The 23,515-nt window shown below is 39.7% G+C and overlaps 1 protein-coding gene across 13 annotated transcripts in view; it reads left to right on the top strand.

Moving 5' to 3' along the window:
- KMT2C (lysine methyltransferase 2C) overlaps positions 1-23,515 on the top strand; it is a 187,325-nt gene that overhangs the window by 134,161 nt on the left and 29,649 nt on the right. For 11 of the 13 annotated variants that reach the window (XM_064430461.1, XM_064430643.1, XM_064430949.1 and 8 more), the window contains 14 exons: positions 1,599-1,727; positions 2,924-3,043; positions 5,459-5,589; positions 7,237-7,423; positions 12,651-12,755; positions 13,108-13,155; positions 14,281-14,418; positions 14,605-14,637; positions 14,720-14,839; positions 16,868-17,006; positions 17,268-17,482; positions 17,599-17,672; positions 20,245-20,427; positions 21,057-22,916. In XM_064430461.1, coding sequence (XP_064286531.1) covers positions 1,599-1,727; positions 2,924-3,043; positions 5,459-5,589; positions 7,237-7,423; positions 12,651-12,755; positions 13,108-13,155; positions 14,281-14,418; positions 14,605-14,637; positions 14,720-14,839; positions 16,868-17,006; positions 17,268-17,482; positions 17,599-17,672; positions 20,245-20,427; positions 21,057-22,916 — 3,482 coding nt within the window. The remainder of the gene's footprint in view (positions 1-1,598; positions 1,728-2,923; positions 3,044-5,458; positions 5,590-7,236; positions 7,424-12,650; positions 12,756-13,107; positions 13,156-14,280; positions 14,419-14,604; positions 14,638-14,719; positions 14,840-16,867; positions 17,007-17,267; positions 17,483-17,598; positions 17,673-20,244; positions 20,428-21,056; positions 22,917-23,515) is intronic. The other 2 variants (XM_064431113.1, XM_064430714.1) reach the window with 1 other exon arrangement.

The raw sequence follows: 23,515 nt of genomic DNA, 5'->3' as shown, positions 1-23,515 counted from the left end.
AATCTTTACTTTTAAAAATGTGTGCCTGTTTTCTATATGACTTTTCTGACTTCTTTATCTGCTTGTTGGCTTCTATAAGTGGTAGGTCTTTTCCTGTAGATAACAGGATATATAGATGTGATAGCAGGGTATGAAAGGGAGAGCCAGAGCATCCACAACTTCAGTTTCAGTTCTGATCAATTTTGTTGCCTTTTTTAGAGATAAAGCACATTCATGTGTGTGATGGTAACAGCACAGTGAGTACATGGGAGATAGGTTGGATTTCCTTGAAGCTCTGTGTGTGTAGGGCTCTACTCTGGAGAGGGGATCAGTGTCTATGTCCAAACATCTGGAATTTTTGTATGAGCATCAGCATGAATACAGCTGTGCCATGGCTTTGATTGGAGTAACACAGTGTAGTAATTCCAGAGGAAAAGGAAAAAACCCTTATTTTGACTCTTGACATTCCAGGTGGAAAAAAGAGGCTTTATCTGAGAAGAGTGAGCTCATGGAATTTCGTTACCATCTCATCTGTAGGCTTGCATCAGGTTCAGATTTCATTGGGTCTTCTACATTTTAGAGTCCACTTGAAAGTTGAGCTTGCTTTGGGAGCTTCAGCTTGATGGCCTTTGCTATCCACTGGCTTTGTTGGATGAGGTCTTTATCAGTGGGAGAGTCTGGCCATGACCTAGCCTGTGGAAGAGTGAGGGTTACAGTTCTGCTACAGCAAAAGTGGTGTGGAAGAGTCCAGCTCTGTTTTAACAATATTTCTCCCTCTTACAACTGCATGGGGCTCTACTCCATCTAGAATTATATACCTATATCCAAAGCAGAACAGAATTCCAGTATGTTTTCAGGGATGAGAGCATATTTAACATTTCAGAAGGTTTATGATAAAATGAAGGTGCTAGGTCTTTCTGGGGTTACCAAGAAGAATTTGTTCCCTCTCTCTTCAACACAAAAGGCTGTTTAATGTCAATGTACTTTACATCTGTTTCTACCCTGCTTTCCCCACAGATTTTAAACTCTGAGTTATAGTCTTCATCTTCAAGGCTGAGTAATTTCTTTGGGCTGAATTTTGTATTATATAAATCAAATTCCTCTTCATAGATCAGTCTGCATTCAGTCAGTCACACAGCTTCAAGTCATGAATGAGCCCACTACACTAGAAGTCATTACACTTTGCTTTCCAAGTGCAGGCTGCAGTTTTTGAGTGTCTTCTCAATTAAAAAAAAAAGCCCTGTCAAAGAAAACTGAGGAGGACAGTGAAATAAAGGAAGTGTATCTTGGTAAATTGGGTCCATATTTCTTGATGGAATAGCTAGAGATTGCTCAGACACTTAGCACAAGGTTCAAAGGAGGTACCAAAAACTTTCTCTGACTTACATATACTCATTAGAGCATTTATTTGCTGGTTTTGTCTAAACATCATCTCATAGGAAATGTGTGTATAGATAGGATGGGTTTCCCAAAAATGGCCAGGGATTATGATTATCTGTCACCCTTTTGAAAAATCTGTCATTCTCAGCCAGTTTCTCATAAAACAGATGTGGAAATTTTGGAAAAAATAATTTTCTTTGGCTTTTCCAGTTAAAGTTACCATTGCCTCTTTTCTGCAGAAGGTGACCTTATGGATTGTGATGGAAAATCAGATTCCAGCCCAGAAAGGGAAGCCGTGGATGATGATACCAAAGTGGCTGAAGGAGCTGATGGGATTAAAAAAAGGAAGCGAAAACCATACAGACCTGGTAGGATAAAGTATCTTAGATCATTGTGTGTCCATTGTTCATTTTTTTCCGTATCATTACCAAAAAAAATTAGAAAACATTACAAAATTCTGAAGTATTTCCACTGCTTATTGTTGACTGTAAGATTTTTTTTCCCTATTCTGTTAAAAGTTGCCTTTTTCTTCTTTGCCAAAACACATTTCCAAAGGTTGCTGGTCAGCAGTGCCCTTGTTCTTAGTGTGCTTGTCAATTACTTGCAGTAGTTCAGATCTGTGCCTTATTGATTCTTAACTTGATAGGAAATTGTGCTGTGTTTCTGTAATTGTTGAAGGAGAGTTTTTATGTGTGTATATATATGGAAATATCTGAACTTCACACAACTTTTTGCAGTTATTTTAGGTATTTTCTGACATATTTTAAAAGAGTAATTTACCAGGTATTTGCAGATTACTTCTGACAGGTGAATTTTAATGAATTCAGTTACTGGATGAATTCATTTATTTTCATTTCTTTGTGCAGTTGATTCTTAATTATCCTGACTGGATTAATTAACTGTATGTCTTTGGTGCACAAACAGTTGAGCTGTATCCATGTAGAATACATCCATTAGTTATCCATTAGTTTTCTGCAGCCAACAGTTCCCCTGGAAAATGAAACAAATCTGTATCTGCAACATACACACCAACTGCAAAGATCAGGAACTCTGCAGTCAGTCTCTAGTGAAGGATTCAGGAGTTCCAGGCCACTATGATGTTGATTAATTATCTTCTTATTTGGGATATGTCCTTCTCTGGTAGCATCATTTGGAGTGCTGGGCTCTCTAGAGCTATTTACAGAAGATTTTTTGTGGTCCTTTAAGGTTCTTTAATAGGTTTCATTTGGTAGATTGACAGCTAATTCCAGCAACTCATCAGTTTGCCCCAAGAGAGAGGAAAACCAACACCTGAAAGTTGCCAGGTTTGGTGATTTGAACTTCTTGTGGATGCTCTACAAACCTGAAATTCTGATCATTTTTCATTACATGTGTACCCACTGCGACATAAAAATTCAGAAATGTCTCATAAAATTCAAAATGAAAACTCACCAGGTACCTCAGATTCATTCTTAGACATCTAGATGCAGCAGTCTCCTTGACCTGCAGAGTAATCTTGCCTCTCATTTGTACTATGAAACACAGTTTTTATTCAGTACATTGAATTTTTTACTTCCTTGCTCAGGTATTGGTGGATTTATGGTACGTCAGAGAAGTCGTACAGGGCAGGGGAAGACAAAAAGATCTCTCTCCAGGAAAGATTCTTCTGGATCTGTTTCTGAACAGTTGCCTGGCAGAGATGAAGGTAAGTGCAGGAATTTGGTGTTAAATGTTTGTTCATGCTTAATGCAGTAAAAGCAATACAGCTCATCAAACGTGTATTTTTGTCATCATGGCTTTATTAATTCAACTGAAAATACCCATTCCTGCATAGCTATCATTTCAACAGAGCCCGTGATGTACAAAGAAACTGAAACAGTGAATTGCAGGAGTGAGGATAGTAATAACAATAACAACAGTAATTAATAATAATGATGATCATGATGATGTTATATTCAGAGCAATCCTCTTTCTGATACACCTTTCTCCAGATGTAGCCCTAGTCCAGGGCTGTCTTCTGGACCATCAGTTTTAATACTCAGCAGTGTTTCATATTCCATGACTGTGTCTAATAATTTTTTATAAATCTGGTCATGGTCAGGAAAATCCTTTATTAGAGAGTTTAGTGGTATGTTATTGTTGCATGAAGAAATAATTCCTTTTTATTTTAAGCCAGATATCGGATATCTGAGAGTTTCATAAGCTGTCCTCATGTTTAATGTTATGAAAGATTATTTTAAAAGAATCACTCATTCTAGAAATATTTTCTAGATGTGTATCATATTTCCCCATCAGTGTTGCCTTTTCCAGGGCTGAAGAATCCTTGACTTTGTTGGGTGCCTTTTCCCATGGCAGAGCCATTTTCATACCTCTGACACTGCAGTTTTCAGTAGATTGGGTGCCTAACAAGAAGTCAGATTTTATTCATGGGCCTTTTTCTCTTTATTGCTATGTGTGATTAGACTAAATTATTCCATCCATCTGAAGTTGCTCACACTTACCTAGAGGATGTTGAGGTATCATTCAGGGGAGATGTGGAATATGTTTAGTTCAGAGCCTGTTCCCTGGAAAGTCAGTAGGAGAAGGCAGCTGCTTCTAAAGGTTGGCTGATTCCACCCCAGTTATAGACCCTGGCCTGAGATTTCTCCTTTCAGTTTAGATACTGGTTTTTTTACTTTTTGTAGAGCCAGATCAGTCTCTTGCTGTAGATTTGTACAACATGGTGGGGATTGGATCTTTGCTACAGCATCGAGGCAGTATTATTAAAATCTAACATTCTAGTGTTGTCTGTGCTTGCATTTGTAGAACTACTTCATAAAGCTAATAAACATTTATCAGTGCAGCCAGATATCCTGATTAAGTTCCCAGTCTTGGTATAGTGTTTGCTTTCTTTTCAATATTAGTGTTACAGCTATGTTTCTGCTTTGTAAATAGTATTTCAGTGTAGCATACTGCCTTATTGCAGATTGTGCTGAAAATATTGTGTTAGATGTTTTCATTTGCATAGGGGTCTGCTCCTTGAAGTAATTTTTTTTTTTAATTGGCTAATAAGCTAATTCCCCATTCTGGGTAACACTACAATGCATATTATTAAAAAGGAGTATTCTTACACAAGTATTCTTCAGTTGGAAGTTGGAGCTTCTTTTTGTCTGCTCAGGCACAATTGCTAGTTGAGAAAAATACAAATCATAGCTTGCCAAGAGCCTGCTTCTCAGTGGCCAGTACTCATCAGCTTTACCAGGATTTTTTGCACCCTTGTCACATTCCCTCCTTTTCTCTGTGAAACCTCCCTCTCAGACAGTGCATAGGTCAGTGCTGGTGAACCTCATTCCACTCATGGTCCTCTGGATATCCTACAGGAGATTACTGCAGTACAGAGCAGAGCTGATTTTATTATCCTGATAATACAGTTTCTTAAATAACTTGCCAGAGTCCTTAACTTCATGTAATTTGCTTTGGCAAGACAGAAGTAGCAGAACTTGAGAAGTTCTGCATTACCTGCAGTGTTTTTCTTGCTCTGTTGTAATAAAATACTGAATGATTGATGAGCACTGTGTGCTTTTGTGTTTATTAGAAAAAGCAGTGCCACTTTGAAATATGACAGCTGAATAAATGTGTAATTTTTCTTGAAGGGCTTCTTTATAGATTTCTTTTTCTAGGCTGTTCATTATTTATATGATAGTTCTTTCTCAGATTTAAAAAAAAAAGTTTTTTTACTTCTAATTTGAGAAAAAATAGTGTATGAAATGAAAGGTGGTTAATGTGTAACTCAGTATTGATGACACGGGAGGTACTTCTTCAGTGGAATTGTCTTTTCAAATACCTGCTTGAATGGCACCTATAATTTCTGTCAAATTGGCAAATTCTTAGGTTGCCTGGGGATGCAGAAGTGTACCTGGGAGCTCCAACAGTGATGTGGCTGGTGTCACATCTGGCATTTCTGCTGCCAGAGCCTGGGTGGTCAGGGCAGTTCACAGCTGGGCGAAAGCTCCCTTTGGGATGCATCTGGAGTGATGTGCAGTGACCCACGCACCCAGAGGTAGCCAGGTGTGCTGCCACTGTCCCTTTAGAGCAAATTACTCAGTAATTAATTTACTTGTACTCTAATGTTCCTTTGTAGGTTGGACAGAGCAGCTGCCAGACACTCCAGTTGAGGAGTCTACCCCAGCTTCTGAAAGTACTGAGAAAATAAAAAAGCGTTACAGGAAAAAGAAAAATAAACTCGAAGAAACCTTTCCTGCCTATTTGCAGGTAAAGCTTGTGGTCTGCTCCTTGTGTTGTAAATCCATTTAAAAGCCTACTCTTCATGTGTTCTTTCATAGTTTATTTAAACCAATAATGTTTCTTTTCTGATTCCAAAATGGTTATTTAAATGAAAAGGGTTTTCTGTAAAGAGCGTTCATGAGCTTCTACAGGGAGCTCTATATTATGTTAAATCTCCAGGATTCTGGAGAGTCCTTCTCAATGTATTTGGATCTCTCCTTGTTCTGAGAGATCAGATGGTTTGGAAAAATCATTCTTCTGCTCTCTGAACTGCCACATGGTGTTTCCACATTCAGCCCTGTAGGATGTCTTAGCCTGATCAGGCCACTTCCTCAGCTTCTCATTCTGCTTTTTGAGGATTATAGAGCATGATTTGATAAGGAAACTTGTTTCCTATAGTTTTATGGATTAATGTGCCCTGCATCTCCCTACCACAATAATGTTTGCTCTTCCCTCCCATTGATTTCATGGTGTCCCTAGCAGGTAAGAGGCAGCAGTTGTGGAAAATAACCAGGACATTAATGGTGACTGAGCAACTTTCCTTCCATTAATCAAGTTACAAACTGGCTGGTTTATATATATGTATGTGTATATCTATCTATCTGTCTGTCTGTCTGTCTGTCTATCTATCTCACTTACTTGGCTTGTTCTTTTCAGCCACCTTCTTCATTGTGAAGGGAACTTTCCAAAGTTGCAACTTTCATTGTCTTGTAGATGTTCACCAGTAGATGTTCACCAAACTTCATGGCATGAACTGTATTAGGATTGAAAACAAAGAATTAACATTGAGGCAGAACATTTTCTCTTTAAAAAAACTGTATTTCATAAGTGGGGAAGTGACTTGGAAAGAAAATACTTAAACAACATTTCCTTTGGACTAATAAGGATAAATATTTTTAATACATGTTTTACTCCTGTAAAACATAGAATATTTCTTAGCTTCTTTGTTGGTATTACAATAATTGCTACTGAAAAATCTATATTTAGAACTGTATCCTAAATCAGGATTTGAAAGACAACATGGGAACATGTCCCAACATGTTATATAATGAATAAAGGTTGGCAAATTACTGAGTATTCAGGCTTAGGTGAGTGATAGATGTTACATAATATTTTAAAAGCCACTTTTATAATATAAGTTAAACATCTTCAGGTGTTTTGTTACTGCAGTTAGACATGAGGATGATTTTGTGAAATGCAGTTTATGGTGATTCTCAAAATGGAAACAAGGTTCTACATCTAGTTGCCCAGTAATGTGCCCCTTCTTCAGCTCTCCTTTTTGTGCCAGGAGAAATATTTTAAATAATAAATAAGTTGTGGTAGATAATAACATGTATTGATACACTGTCTGTGCTACATGTGGGTAAGAAGACTAATGTTTTTCTGTATAATCTTAAGGCATTAAATTAATCCTAAAACCTTGGTAATGTAGTTTCCTCAGGTAAGTTGTAGCCACTGTAGCCACTTCTCATAGCCTGGAAGAGATATTGCCATACTGGAGTGTTTGTGAGACAGAGACTGTGCTTTTATATTCTTACTAATCCTTGACTTTTAATTTTAACTGTGTCATTTACTCAATTTTTTTCAGTCAATACAGTGTTCTTCCTACGTTAAATCATTTTGTCTTCTTTGCAGGAAGCTTTTTTTGGAAAAGACTTACTGGATACCAGTAGACAGAGCAAGATGAGCCTGGATAATTTACCTGAAGAGTCACTTCCACTTTCATGTAAAACAAACTTGGCCACCAATTTCCTGGATCCTTCATCTGATCCCCTTCTTAGCTCCACCTCCACTCCAGCTCAGGCAAAACTGGGACCTCAAGGTACACAAACCTGAACTTAGAGATAACTCAGTAGTTTGATTTTATTGTGCTCACTGTGGCTTTTGCACACTTTTCTCCTTTCCTCCCACAGTTTTTCTGCTGTATTTTTCAGCATTCTATATATGAGCTGTCCTTGTGAGGTTAGCTCACAGTGATATTTAGTGATATTCTTCTCAAGGGCTCCAGCTGTTTCACAAAGAGCAGTGGATGACACAACAATTGGCACTTAAAGCAAATCTGCAACATCTCGACTATAATATCCATGGCTATAAAATCCATGAAAATTAGCTCTGTGTAGGGAAAAGCATACAGTTCATTATAGAATAAAACACAGATACTCTCATTAAATGATATTTTTAGTAGTTTAGTGAATACTAGTTGGATGAATATCATCCAACTATTTTTTTCTTTACTGTTTTAGATTATTTTAGGTTGCCAGTCTCCTCGGAATTTTTGTTTCACCATGTCCTTTCTGAACATGAGTGCCCTTTCCAGGTACAGTTTGTAGCCCCTAGGCAATCTTTTGCTTCTGCTATTGCAGAACCTTACTGAAGTTTCTGCTGAGAGTTTTGCAAATAGCCAGAGGGTTGTAAAGTGCTGCTGAAAGAGCAGCCTCACACAAAAGAGCAATTAAAACCTTACTGTCTACTTCAAATTGTTTTTTCTCTGCCTTGTAGTAAGAGGTGTCTTTATTTTTAGAAACTGCTACTATTTATTTTGTATATTAATTAATTTATGGCTTGTGTTTCAGCTGATCCCCAAAGTTTTTCCATCTATAGCTGTTTGCACACACTATCACAGGTCCCACTGTCCAGAGAGTCATTTGAAGAAAGGTCACCTCTTTGTGGTTGTTACTTAGTGAAAATCTGCTAAATGAAAAGCAAAAGGCTGTATTATAATCAAACATTGATTCTTCTACAGTTGAAGTTGTGAGTTATAGAGAATGCAAAAAAGTAACTTCCCTTAAGGTGAAGCTGCTGGAAATGAAGTGTTGCATGGTCTGTATTTCCTTAGTTCCAGCACTCCAAGAAGATAAGCTCACTATGACTTTTTTCCACCCTGCCTTTCTTTTGAAGCCAGAGAAATTCAACTTCAGAGGTCTTTGCTGGCCTATTCAACTGCAAGCTTGAAGTCACTGAAGTGTTATTGTGCTATGGTAGTACAGGGGTTTAGAAACTCATGAAGTTAATTTAATTTAACGATCTATTTTTCCAAAGTCTGAAAGTTCTTCATAAAAAAACAGAGTTGTAAATCTTTGTAGTTTTGTCCTCTATTTGTTCAGAAATAAATAATAAAGAGGTGGCCATTAATAAATAAATCACTAGCAATGGCTTTAGTGGATAACCTACTGTCCTTCCCATTTGCCATGTGAGACACTCAAAGGACAGTGCTTTCTGGCCATAAGAATGTTCTCAATCAATTGCCTTTCTCAATTCTCTTGCAGCTGTTCAGATTTTAGCTAGAATTGTGTCCAGCTGGAGCTGTTTGGTGTAGCTGGGTCACCAGTGGGTGAAGTCACCTTGCCAGTATTGATCAGTTCCGGTGCAGTTGGGAACTCTTTGCCTGTGACTCTCTGGGACACAGTTATTTCCACAATAGCATCCTCCTGTGTGAGGGGTTCACTGAGCTCCCTTCTGGCTGGAGCTGCAGATGGGAACAGTGTCCCAGGGCATCATTTCCATACAGACCTGGCTGTGCAGCAGGAACAACATGAACTGTTTGTTCCCTGCACTGGGGGGCTGCAGGACTGTGTTGTCACCAGCTGTGATGTTTTCCTATGCTGTCACTTCCCACAAGGATTGCTGACTCCTCTGAGAGTCCTTCCTTGATTGCACAGGTCTTTTCCACAAGAAAAACATTCTTCTCTTGGAAACTCCGCTTGTATAATCCCAGGATTAAGGGTTGGATATGTTTGTACATCTTCCAGAGAGCTCTTAAGAATCTAAAGAAGATCCTGCTCTGGTTTCCAGCAGGTACCCAGCACTGCTGGGGAGGGCAGCAATGAGTTCAGACTGCTCCTGAGCTGACGGTGCATTTCAGGGACATGTTCTGGGCTTTATTTTATTTGGGCTTTTATTTTAACACCTTGGTTAAGGATGGCTGAACCTTTCGCTAGCCAGTATTGCAGTGGTGATAGGGATTGGCCGAGCTGGAAAGAAAAGGAGTTTAGGAGTACTTTGTTTACTGTTAATTTCTAGAAACTGTGACTGAAGTGAGCTTTAGGCTCCCAGCCCTGCTTTTTGTCTGACAGAGAGGTTGCTGGGGTTTTTTTCAGTTAGAAAACTCACCTTTCCTATGTTTTTATGACATGTGGCACTCTGTGCACTCTGTTCTGCGTGGCACCAACCCTTAAATCACTTCCAAGTGCTGGAGCACAGTGCAGAGGTTTGCTCACAGGTTCATGGGTGAAGTTGAAGGTGTTGATTTAGATCTGTTGCATTCTGAGGACTGTCTGCCTCTCTCTAGAGTTTCCTGACCTATGTGTCCCTGATGAAAAAGAAGCCACTTGGTGAGGTGTGTGCTGTGAAGGCCCTGGCAATGTGACCTTTCCTTTTGTTTGAAATAGCTTAAATTCAGTGTATTTTTTCTGGAAGTACTGAAAAAGTCATCTGTTCAAGTGAGGTCTCCAGAGAATGCTAAAGAAATTGTTCCTAGACAAAAGGAGAGGAGTTGCCTGAGTCTCTGCAGCTGATTCAGGTGCTGCTGGGACATTTTATGGCTAGAAATGTTACTGTGTGATTCAATGTCTTGGGATGGCTGCAGCCTTGGGAGAGGCATTTTTATGATTTTAGAACTTTATAAATAAATAAAAGCTGCATTTGAGGGATCAGGCTCACAAGATAGCATTAGAACTGTACTCTATCTTAGAGATCCAGCATTATAAGCAAATTATTTTCCTTTTTGCTTTGTCTTGGCTTTCATCTCCATTCTGAAAAGAGTCAAATTAATGAGCAGTATTGAGCTGTTTGTTTGGCAGCAGATGTCAACCAGCTATTGATTCTGATCTGAAGCAGCTGACTCAAGTGAGTCTGTTGTTTCCAAGATAATATTTAACACACATGGAATTAAAACAAGGAAAAAATAGGAGAAAAAAAAGTAAAAACATGCTTTAGATTAGATGTCTTGTGTGAGTTTTATGGATTATAGACTCTATCCCCCTGCTGTCACCAACACTCAAGTCTTTTTGTAGACTTAACAAACTGCATTTTGAAAGCAGGATGTTTTTTCCATCTTATCTCATCTGAAAGCCACTGTGGAATCTTAATTTCCTTCATTCCTTGTGGAATCCTAATTTTTCTTCAATTTGAGGGTTAGAGACCCTCAAATTTGAAGCCTGAATTTATCCATGGCCAATTTGTAGCTACAGGTGGTGAACTTTGTATCTTTAAATGTTAGATCTTTTCAACTGAGCTCCTCCCAGCTACTTGCGCAATATATTTGTATTCCCATTAGAAGTTGAATTGTTAGGGCTGTGGAGAAAAGCACCATAACATAAAATACTAGAGAAGAATTAAAGGCTGCCAGTACAGCTCCAATGCTTCCTTCATGGGCTTTTTTCTCCCTGATACTTAGCTGCCTTCAAGCTGACTTGAGGAAAGTTAAAGAGGGACCAAGATCAATCCATGAGCCAGCTGAAGTCATGACATCACCTTGTGGTGCCTGGTTACAGTACTTGCATAGTCAGGCCAAATTGCCAGAAGGAAAACAAGTATCTGAAAAAACCCAAACAAACGAAAAAATCCCAAAAAAATAACCCACCAAACACTAACAACTGACATTTAACAGTACTTTTTGTCACTTTTACCCAAATAACTATGGCTGCAAAGTGGTGTGGTGTCGAGGCACTTCTAGACAGGTTTGCTGGTATCAGTAGGAGCTGTATTTTGTTTGTACATTTAAATGGACTGGTCTGCACTGGCTCATTAATCCACTCTCTTGAGTGGCAAATATAAAACCTGATTTAATTAGATTGGTTTCATCTTGTCTGCATTACAGAGGGTAAAAGTGAAGAATAAAAGTAGTAAAGTGAAAAAAACAATTTTCGTTTTGACTTGGTAATGGAGGAAGGGAAAAGGGTTGTCTCTGAAAATCAGCAGAAGGCACTTGTAATTCATTGTTTAACTTTGCAGCTTGGAAAGTAACCTCATGATAGAAGTAAATCCTTGGCACCAGGCTCTGAATTAAGCTGTATTTTTTCCTGGGGTAGTTGGATTGTAACAATGAAAAATACATCTGTATTTGTCTGAAATGTGTGTGTTCTTTGGCTTTCTGGTCCCCCTTCAACCTGGACATATATATGTTTTCCACATTATATATTTTATGATTTGTATTAATCCCTTTTTTCTGTTAAATTAATATTTGCCATCTCATCATGTTTTATTGGTCTGGCAGTGATTGCTCATGTAGTCATGACAGTCTGTAATTTTACTGAAAAACATTTTTCTCAACTTTTATTTGTTTGTCAAACATTTTTTGCAAATGTTGCACATCTGCAATAGTCCAAAGCAACTAGTTAATAAAACCAGATGGGCCATTTGGAGTAATGCCTCTCTAGTGGATTGGAGGTCAAGAAGATAATAGTGTCCAGAATGTATTATTTAATATTAAAGAATTTATTGCTAAACCAGGCCAGTTTTTCTTAGATGGCAGACAAACATGACATTTCTGTCTCTGGCTGTTACCACTCCATCAGGTTTTCTTCTGATCTTAAAAGTATCATCTTCAATTTCTATTTATTTCTTCTTAGTCTAGATTTCACTTCCCTATCAGGGTGTGGTAATCAGTTGCTTCTGTATTAAGAAAGAAAGTGGTGGTAAAAGAAGTAACTGATTACCTGATTAAAAAAAATATACTCCTTCAGATTTACTGTGAGCTGTCCTGTATAAAACCTGTTTGTTGACTTACACATTCATGGGCCTTTGTGTCTCAGAGGCTGCAAGTTCAGAGTAGATTTTGGGATTATTTTTCCCCTGGAGTCATCCAGTCTGTGTTTCACATGATGTGATCACATTATCACTTCTGAAAAGACTAAACAATGAAGCACGTGCAGGGGGCTCAGTCCTGGCAGGGAGGGGCTGCTGGTCAGCACAGTGTGACCCCAGGGACATGTGCAGTTTAAGACAGCACAGGAGACCCTTAGAGCCTGGTACATCTGTGTGTGGGGCTGCAGTCAAGAACATCACCAGAGATGCAGAAATGTTGATTTTGTTCTTTGCATCTTCTACAGGCAGCACCGACGATCCTTTAGCTGATCTTTCTGAGGTCTTAAACACTGATGATGATATTCTTGGAATACTTTCTGATGATTTGGTAAAGTCTGGAGATCATTCAGGTATGTATGTCCATGGGGTCTCTCCCTATTGTTTCCTATTTTTCCTTCTTTATTATAGATGTATTTGTTGGACTGTATCTGTAGGTTCTGCTTTAGGTCATTTCAGACACAATTTTCATATCTTAAGAATACCTTGGTTTGGAACAATTTTGGTTTATTCTACCAAAAAAATGCCCAAACTTGTCAACATTTTGTTTTTACTTGGCTCTTTGCTTTGCTGCTTAAGAGAGGATAAAATGTAGCTGCCGTTGTCTCTCATACCTGCGTAGCTTTTTTCAGCATGCAGCTTTTTCTTTACTTTTTTTTGTTTTCGTGTTGTAATCATCCATTTTATCTGGTTTGGGTCCTGTAGGTCTTGATTTATGCACTTTCCAGGTTGAGAACTCACCCTCCCCATTTGGTAAGAATCTAAACAATGGATGATCCATGGTTAGCAGTAGCCCTCTTTTCCTAGTGGTTTTAGCTGAAAGACCTGCATGTGTAGAAATTGCTTCTACTTTACTGTGTCACTAATTCATGTTTCATTTTCCACTCTGTGGTGTTTGAGTCTAACACGACCTCTAAACTCTGCACTCTGCCTTTAAGAGTCCTGCATCAAAGTTTTGCTTTATAGCTTTTGAAAACCTCCCTTAGTTTTTTGTGTTTCATCATACAAACCCATGCATTTTCTTGCTGCCACTGTAAATATGACTTCTGTAGTAGTATGTAGTTTTTATCATAATGGTATGTTTTGTAAATGAAAAGCATTTTATCAATGTGAGTATATGAAAGCATGATAAAAGCAGTCAGTATCCTTTTGTTTTCACTGGATAATGGTTCATCACTTTATGTAAAAGACAGGTTGACAATAAGTAGAATGGCATGTTTCATTATTTTAAATTCAGGGTTATTTGGTAATTATTACAGAAATATATTTTAAATACTAAAGGACATAATTCTTTTTTCCCAGATTTTTCTCATTTGAGAGATTAATTGACTTTTATGTAGTGAGTTCTGTTTTCTTAGTGCCAACAAATCACTTTGATGTAACCCATAATAGTTAGGATTTGTTTTGAAAGTGAAACTTCTCTAACTTGTTTTATATTGGCTACATCTCAACAGCATTTCAGTAAATATTTTGTGTAATATTTGAAGTGAACCTTAAGGTACATGAGGATGAACCATGTTTACTACTGGTGTGATTCTTTTCAAATTGTGGAAAATAGTTAAAGTGGAACTATATTCTGAAACCTATACATTTGAAGCCATGTTGAACTTAAACTCAATAGTCTTACTTCCTGTTCTTCCAGTTGCATTATAGTCAATTAACATTCCTCAGATAATACAATAAACTGGAGGTATAGAGTGGGAAGGTATTTTTACCTTTTCTAATCAGTGTTTTGTTTTGCCTTACCTGTCAAATATTAAAAAGTCCTGGTTTAATTGACAGCTGAATTCTAGGGGAAGGAAACAGGGTTTATGCTCTTTATTCAATTCTAATAAAATTTGCTATTCATGTCTAATTTAATATTCTTTCTTCCTCCAGCTGGATTGGATATTGGCCCCATCTCTGATGATCCTTCTGCCCTGCCTCAGTCGAATGTCACCCAGGGCTCACGGTCACTGAGTGAGGAGCAGTTAGATGAAATCCTCAGTCCAGAGCTAGACAAAATGGTCACAGATGGTAATTGTTTTTTTGTCCTTAATCTTGGTCTTCTACAGAACTGATGTAGAAATCATCTTTTCTTTTTTCTTCCCCCCAAATGACACATCTCTGTATTGTAACAGACCTGTTTGGACTTGGTTGCACAATTACTTTCATTGCTTCCTCCGATGATTACTTACCCTGTGTTGCCTTTGCTTTGTCCAGGTGCTATTCTTGGCAAACTGTACAAAATCCCAGGTATGTGTTCTCATCCTCCTTGTCTTTTATGGAACACAGTTCACAAGCAATGCCAGCAACTGATGCAGAGTGTTTTTTGCAGAGCTGGGAGGGAAGGATGTTGAAGATCTGTTCACAGCTGTGTTGAGTCCAGCAGCCCCACAGCCAGCTCCTCTGCCTCAGCCTCCTCCCCCACCACAGCTCATGTCTTTGCACAGCCAAGGTATGTTCCTTCTGTGGGCAGCAGCCTGGCCAGGAGAGTTGTGCACGTTTCAAATGCTGATGTGGAAGTAGGACTCATCTTATGCTGTGCTAAATTGTGGAATCTGCCATTGTTAATTTGTGAAATATTATTCTAAACCTGTTCTGAAGGGAGTATGTGATTAATATCCATGTAGATGTTGCTAATAGAAAAGGACAGTTATTTAAGATTTTTCTGACATATTGGTGCTTTTACTTTAGTTGACACTTAGATGGTTTGGAAATGAGTCTGTGATAAAGCATGTGTTCTCTTCTGACTTCACTCTTTAATTATTTTGGAGTACCTCCTCAAGAGTAAGGCAAGAGTCTGTGTAACACTGATTTACTGAGTCTTAATATCTGTAAGAATGCAGTTTCATGTATTAGCTAGTCCTAATAGAAAGGAGGCTAAATGAATTTAAAATTTATCTTGGAAATTATAGTTCATTTTTCTTAATTACTACTGAAATTACCATGAGTTAGATACAGCATCTTGCTCTTGTATTGAAGGCAAGATTGATGTTATCAGTAGAGCTGTTTTTTTAAGCAGTATGTGGGAATATAATCTTCAGACATCACCTCTAGTGGATTTTCCATGAGCTCATGTAAAAAGTGTCCACTTTGGTACTGGTACTACAAGAAGGACTCTGCAAATTGATTTGACCAGTGAATTAATCCTAAGAAGAAAGCTGGTTTGTTTCCTAGTTGGATCAGTTTTCATAAAAAACAAAATACTTCAAAACCTCTTAGAAAGGAGTGTGTTTTAAGTAAATAATGAGTTGATTTAAAGCAAAAGATAATGTAGATACCATTGCCTGTTTCCCAGTTACTTGAGTACTTGAGGATAGCTCCAATATTTGAACTCTGTAAGATTGTTCAGCTCCTCCCTGTGGGAACTGCCATGATAACAAAGTTTTGGATTTGCTGTTTGGTTCTGCTCCAGTGGAATGATCCACAGATAAATGCTTCAGTAGTGGTGCAGCTTGCATCAAGTTTCAGCAATTTCAGATAAAATTATTGCTCTCCTCTCCTAAAGCCATGTGAGCACACAGTGCAGACCAGAGCCCGGACTCCATCCTGTTTGTTTGCCAGGTCTTCAGAGTTAGTTACTGTGTTTACCAGCACAGGAACGTTCCCCTAAATTTTGGGTTACTACTGTAGTTGCTGCATAGCTTACATAACCTTCAGAACAGAAACAGTCTCCTAAAATGGGAGTATGGTACAGTGTCATTCTGCAGATACATCTGATTCCTGAGCTACTTTTGTGCTTTTAAGGAAATTCTGGGACAACAGTTATAATCTCACTTAAGTGATGGGATCCAAAGGCCAGAGATAATTCTGTGTAGTAACATCTGCAAATACCATCTGCTGGAATGAATCTGCCTGTGCCACATTTGTAATACTGTAATCAAATAAATAACATTTTCTGCCTTCTTACTGCTAGACTGGACATTTAATTAGAAAATGTTAATGCTCATTTGAGTAGAGTTATCTGTTTCATTGGTTACAAATTAGGGAGTTAGTAGATAATGAGGCTTACTTTGGTACAATGCTCAGGAGTCTTAGAAGAGGAGATGTTTAATTCAGGTGGCTAATGATCATCCTGCAAGAACTGAAAACTGCCTTCTCCATGGCTTGCTGCTTGTGACTGGGTCTAACAAACATGAAGAACATGAGCTTTTAAGTTTATTACCTCAATATAAAGTGCAGTACCATGGCATGGGCTACTGCAAAAGTTTTGGGAATCCATTTTTGAAAAAAATTATATTTTAGACAAGAAAAACAATGTGTGCATGGCTGCGATACAGTAGAAAAGGATCCTTTAAGTTTACAGGGAAGGATTTTAGACTGATTTAAAATATTTCCCAAAAAAGTAAGGTCAGCACTGTAAAATTTTAAAGCAGTTTGTTTTTAGAGGAGACATTGTTTTCTCAGTGGAAGGTTCCACCTCTGCCTTAGAAGCAATCACCCTTGAAAACTTAAATGAGTGACTTAATCTGCTTCTTTCCAGGAGAGAATACATTTCCAAGAGTGCCCCTCATGAATGGTCTGATTGGCCCCAACCCTCATCTCCCTCACACAGCTCTGGCTGCTGGAGGAGGGCTGGGCACCTTCTCTCCCATTACACAGCAGCCATACACTGATGCCAGGTAAGTCCAGGTGGGGAATAAAAGATATTTAGTGTGTTTAGCATTTAAAAAAATGTAATTAACAAAAACAGCTGGAGGGTGTTGTTGGTTACTAATAGTGTGATATTATTAGTTCTTGACAGCACCACAAAACCTTGTGTATTCTTGCAGTGTGTTCCCTGCTGAAATAGCAAACAGAATGAGTACCTTGCTGATTGAGGGTTGGTTTGTTTTGTTGTTCTTATACAATCTGTAAGACAAAGCCCTTTTCTGCTCTGTCAGGGATAAGAATCCAGCGTTCAATCCAATGGTGAGTGATCCCAACAGCTCATGGGCACCAGCTGCTCCACCTCTAGAGGGGGAAGGGGATACCATGTCCAATGCTCAGAGAAGCACCCTGAAGTGGGAGAAAGAAGAAGCTTTGGGTGAAATGGCAACTGTAGCACCTGTTCTCTATACAAATATCAACTTCCCTAACCTGAAGGAAGAATTCCCAGGTGAGTGATTTACTGAATCAAGTTGAATATTTTGCAGTCATTGGGGCATCTTGATTTGAAAGTGTTTCAAATAGACTTTGCACAGCCTTGTGTATTGATGCATTTTTTGGTTGCAGATTGGGCTACAAGAGTGAAGCAAATTGCTAAACTGTGGAGGAAAGCAAGCTCTCAAGAGAGGGCTCCCTATGTGGTAAGAACAATTCCCACTTGCATTTGCATGCTTCCAGCAAACATACATTTCATTTATAAGGTTGTGTTGTTTTGTTCTGTTTTTAATAACTCAAGTTCTAGGTTTAGTGATAAACCCTTACTGCAAGAAAACCTTTTTAATTTAACTTCTAAGTCTGAATACTTCTACCTGTATTTTTTTGTTTTTCAGTCTTGGAATAAATTCTCTTAGTACTGTGCAATCTAAAGACATCAGCTGAGATGAGAATGTTTGTGTCTCCCACTGCCTCTCAGTTGCCTTTGATTCATGCCTCAAGTCATCTTTGCTGTGTCTCTTTCTACACAGAATCTCACCAGTTTCTTCAGAAGGATAATAACAACTGATCATGAGATTCCTCTCCCTTTAATCATCCCCTCTCACTGGGCTATTCTTTTTTTTACCTGTTAGAGTTGCTGAAGTCTTTCAGCTCTTGAACTAACAATTCCAGAGGTGTCAGTGCTCACTCCTCTGCTTTCCTCATTTACTTCTACTCCTTGTGTTCTTGTTTTGCTGTTCCCTTTCCCTGCTTACTCTCTTTGTATTGCTTTTTATGGGAACTCTCCTAATATCTTCTGCTATTCATTTTTCTGGTACCATTTTATGGGGAGCATGAAGGACTCCATTTTTCTCTCCAAAATCATTCACCTTCTTCACATCTGAGCTAAGTGAACACACAGGTACTTGTAGCAGCTATCTGGAGTTACATGGTCATTGATTTCACCCTGCAGAACTTCTGCCATTCAGAGGGGGTGACCTTAAGCTTTGTTGAAGCCTCTGTTGAGGCCTGTGTGCATCCAAAGTATTATTGATTCTTTTGGACTTTGCAACAATTGCTGGCAAATGTATTTTTCTTTAACTTCCATTCTCTCCTGGTTCTCATCTTTGTTTCTTCACAGCAATAACTGGATGGTCATTCTCACTTTGCAGGTGTCTGTGGATTTTGCAGTTGTCAGTCTCATACCCTTCCCCTACATGTTCTTTTTTCATATAGTCCCATCAGTAAACAAACTTCATTCCTCTGCATCTTGATGACTTAGAGTTTAGCAGTTCTATATCATCTTCTGCTGTCCAAATTCAAAATTGCTGGTCTCTAGCTTAAGAGAATAAATCATATCCCCAGCTCATTGTGAGAAGTGGAGCTCTTGATCTTTCTGAAACCCTTTCCACTTGAAAGAATAATTCTCTCGTTTTTTCTTTGTATCACTGAGGCATCATAATTATTCTGCTTTTTATTCAGTGTTGCAATTTCAGCACCTTTGGACCTCTATGTCATCTTGCCCATGCTACAGTTAATCTTGGTGATTCCTTCTTTGTAGTATTTATAAGACAATACCCACTTACATAGGTGGCATTTACCACTTCACAATTATTTCTATTACTGATGCTTTATTTTTAAAAAATGCAGTCATATCCTTGTGATGGGTGTCCAAAAGTCAGCAGCAAAAATTACTTCCCTTATGTACAGGAGTAGAGAGCATGCTCCTGCACACAAGTAATTCCACAGCAAGATGTGGTTAATTCCTCTCAGAAGAGTTCTTCTGCTTCTGCCATGCAGCTCCTGCTGGTGTTCCTGGCATTGTGCACACAAGAAGCTGCTGTGGTTCCTCTCCTGAGGGACTTGCACTCTGAAGGGTTGAGTGAAAGCTGAAATGAAATTCAGAGGAGTACTAGTAAATTTTCACTGTAGGCTTTTTACTTTACTTAGCATGCACAATCCCATCATTTACAGGGAAAAATGACAGTGATTTTTCTGCTGCTGTGACATTGGTGTTCTCATCCATGTCACTATTTCATTGTTAGGGGGAAGTACTAAAGCCTTTTCCTCTAGGCAAACCCCTACTTGACAGCTGCAGATAAATTTGTGAAAAAGAGGACGTGAGGGTTTGGTTCAGAAAAGAAATTGCATCCTAGATTGGTGGTAAAACTGGCTCTTTGAAACTTCCATTAGATACTTTAAAGTGTCACTATGGCTGTAAAATGCCTCATTGAAGAGGAATTGCTGTGTCTCCATACAGTTTTTCCTGATCCATAAGCCCATATCCTATGTTTATACTGTTAACTGTTAACAGACTCAGATCTTTAGAGGTCATTTAATGGACTAGACTGTATTTTTCTTGCCATTGAAGTTCTCCACATTAGTGGCCTTTATTGATCCAAGCATCATCTGCTGTGCTCAGCCTTCACGTTGTAGACCACACCAATATGTGATTGGAAAGGTAAACTGGTGCTATTAAAGATTTCTTGGCACAGCACAGTGCCTGCAACAGACACCCTCCTGTACACAAAGGCTTTGCTAATAGGTTTACTAATTTACTAATTGCTAGTAACCTCTTAGTTCCTTCCGTATATGTTAAACACAGAGTTTCCTTAGAGGTGTGAAATTTTTCTGTTTGGAATTCTTTCTGAAGTGCATAATGTCATTTCCATGAGGATGTGTGTGATTAAAACAGGCTGTACAAATAATTTGGTGATAGATTTTGTAGGAATAACAGATGCAGTGCTCATGCTTAGTAGAATAAAATAAGTCTTAACTGCATCTTTTCTCTTTTTCCAGCAAAAAGCCAGAGATAATAGAGCTGCTTTGCGCATCAATAAAGTACAGATGTCAAACGACTCCATGAAAAGGCAGCAGCAACAGGATAGCATTGATCCCAGCTCACGCATCGACTCCGACCTCTTTAAAGATCCATTAAAACAGAGGGAATCAGAACATGAGCAGGAATGGAAATTCAGACAGGTGTGTAGCATTTAAGGTGTTTTGTTATTTTCTCCCTGCTTTTTATTGCGTTGTAGGAATCTGTTGTAATAAAATCTATTTGAATCTTTTCTTTGTAGAAGAGCATACAGTCAGCAATTATTCTTGGGAAGAAAATAGATATTATCAGGAGATAAGCTTGTTTGTAAAAAACCTTTTCTTTAAATTTTGACTCTTAAATCCTGTGTATTATAGAAACATGTTGTTCTTTGTCTGCATGAGTGGCTGCTGCAGTAGGTTTGTATTACATACCCTGTATTGCAGTAACTTTGTCCTGCAGACTGCTGCCTCAGATAGGGCTGGATGTCTCTCAAAGCCCACACCAGTGCTGCATGTCAGTAACCTTTGTCTCCAGAGTATAAGGTTGGAAAGCAGTGATGCTCTTTAGGCAACCTGGGAAATGCTTGTTCCCAGGCAAGCAAGATGCATGTCAAGGTAATTGAACTTCACAAATAGCTGGACTCTCTGCTCCCTTTGTATTTAAGATTTGCAATTATTTGTAACTGATATTGGATGTGTCCTGAAGTTTTAATTATAGATTCAGTCATTAGAAAGATTTTGTATACCCTAAACTTGGAAGTGTAACATATTTCCTCATAATTTTAAAACAGCAAATGCGGCAAAAGAGTAAGCAGCAGGCCAAAATAGAAGCCACACAGAAGCTTGAACAAGTGAAAAATGAGCAGCAGCAACAGCAGCAACAACAGCAGCAGCAGCAGTTTGGTTCTCAGCAGCTCCTGAGCCAGTCTGGCTCAGACACACCCAGCAGTGGGATCCAGAGCCCCTTAACGCCGCAGACTGGCAATGGAAGTATGTCTCCTGCACAGCAGACATTCCATAAGGATCTGTTCACAAAGCAGCAGCTCCCTGCTACGCCCACATCGGTGTCCTCAGATGATGTGTTCCTAAAGCCACAGGCCCCACCTCCCACTCCCACCCGAATCCCAGTGCACGATTCACTGTCTCAGTCTCAGACTGCTCAGACATCATCACAACAGATGTTTTCTCCGGGTTCCACAAACACAAGGCCTCCTTCTCCGATGGATCCCTATGCTAAAATGGTGGGCACACCCAGACCAGCACCCATCAACCAGAACTTTGTCAGAAGGAACACCCCGTTAGATTCCTGTGCAGCACAGTCCTCCATATCTCGGGAGCCGTCGGGAAGCAGGCCCTCGCCAGTCAGGGACTCATGTTCTTCATCTCCAGGTAGCAGTGATCCCTATGCAAAGCCACCAGACACACCCAGGCCTGTCCTGCCATCAGAGCAGTTCTCCAAACCGCTGGGAGTCCCACGGTCGCCCATAGTTATGGAGCAGTCAGGGAAGGTTCCTTTAGCTGCTGGAAGCAGCGATCCGTTTACTAAGCCAGCTCCTAGGACTGACACGTTTCAGAGACAGAGAGTAACCTCTGCTGATGCCTATGCACGGCCTCCACTGACTCCGACTCCTGCTCCTGTGGATGGGAGCCCTGGACCTTTCAAAACTCCTCTGCGCCCTCCTCAGTCCCCACAGGATCCTTACTCCTCCATGCCGGCCACGCCGCGGCGCGTTGCCGTCGATCCCTATGAAAGGCCCCCTCTGACGCCCAGGCCCGTGGATAACTTTTCCCATAACCAGGCCAATGATCCCTACAGCCAGCCTCCCCTGACTCCCCACCCTGCCATAAAGGAGCCTTTTGCCCATCCGCCGCGGATAGTGCGGCAGCAGGGTGATTCTTTCCCTCAGTCTGGGCCCATTTCAAGGCCAGCTTCTCAGGACCCTTACTCCCAGCCTCCAGGTACTCCTCGGCCAGTTGCTGATCCTTACGCCCAACCCCCAGGAACTCCTCGTCCCACCACGGTGGATCCATACATGCAGCAGCCACCAACACCAAGGCCTGCTCAACCAGCAGATTTGTTTGCTCAGTCCCCAGCAAACCAGAGACATTCTGATCCCTATGCCCAACCTCCTGGAACACCACGGCCAGTTCTCAGTGATCCTTACTCTCAGCAGCCAGCAACCCCAAGGCCAGGCATTCCTGAGGGTTTTAGCAGGCCTGCCATGACAAGGCCAGGACTGGTAACAAGTAGAGATCCTTTCCTGCAGACACCACAGAGCAGGTTGCAGGGCACTTTTGTCAGGCCATCAGACCCATGTTCCCAAACTCCCAGGTCTGCAGGACCTGCAATAACAGATTCCTTTAGCCATGGTGCAGCTACTCCAGCACATGACCCATATGATCAACCACCAATGACTCCAAGACCTCAGCCAGAATCTTTTGGAACTGGTCAGCTGGCCCATGATGCTGCTGAACAGCCACGGCCTGGATCTGAGGGGACTTTCAGTGCATCTGGAAATGCTCCCATGACTTCTCAAGGACAACAATTTCCCAAAGTTTCACAAGTTCCTGGCCCAGCACCCACTACGGGAGTAACAGATACACAGAACACCATGAATATGTCTCAAGCAGATACTGAGAAGTTAAGACAGGTGAGAATTCTGATTATATTAAAATTCTGGAAGTAGAAGAATTTCCCCAATTTTTGTTAATACTTGAAGTTTTTTGCCATTAAATGTAACTATGTTAAGATAAAAATTCTCGTAGTTTCCTTAATATATTTGGTCTTTCTGGGTAGAACCACAATATACAGAATACAGAAGCATCAATAACTCTTAAGGAGTTTGGACAAGATCCAAGGCTATATTTGAAGCCACTGAAGACATAGATGGTTGCTCTGTAATAGTGCTTTTAGCTACAGTCTGAGGAAAAAAAAATATTTTAAAAGGTCAGTTTGTTCTATTATGTAAAAAATGAGGTGTGGAACTGATTATCAGTGACTTGTCCACTGGCTGGAGAAGTCTCAAAGATCTCAGACCACATGTCTGACTTTGCAGTTGGCCAGGGTGTTGAGGTCAGTTCTTCCTTGGTCGCTGCTCGTCTTGAGGAACATTCACTCCATGTCTCTGTCCGATGTCTGGCAGACAGCTCAGAGATAGAATTACATTCAGCTTGTCCCAAGCTGTTCAGTCTTTTGTTTGGAAGGAGGGATGGGAAGTGAATTTAATGGAAAACCAGTGGTTTATCATAG

This window comes from Passer domesticus, chromosome 1 (assembly GCF_036417665.1).
Source record: "Passer domesticus isolate bPasDom1 chromosome 1, bPasDom1.hap1, whole genome shotgun sequence".
In the NCBI taxonomy this organism is placed as follows: Eukaryota; Metazoa; Chordata; class Aves; order Passeriformes; family Passeridae; genus Passer; species Passer domesticus.
This window is presented reverse-complemented; position numbering and strand designations above follow the sequence as displayed.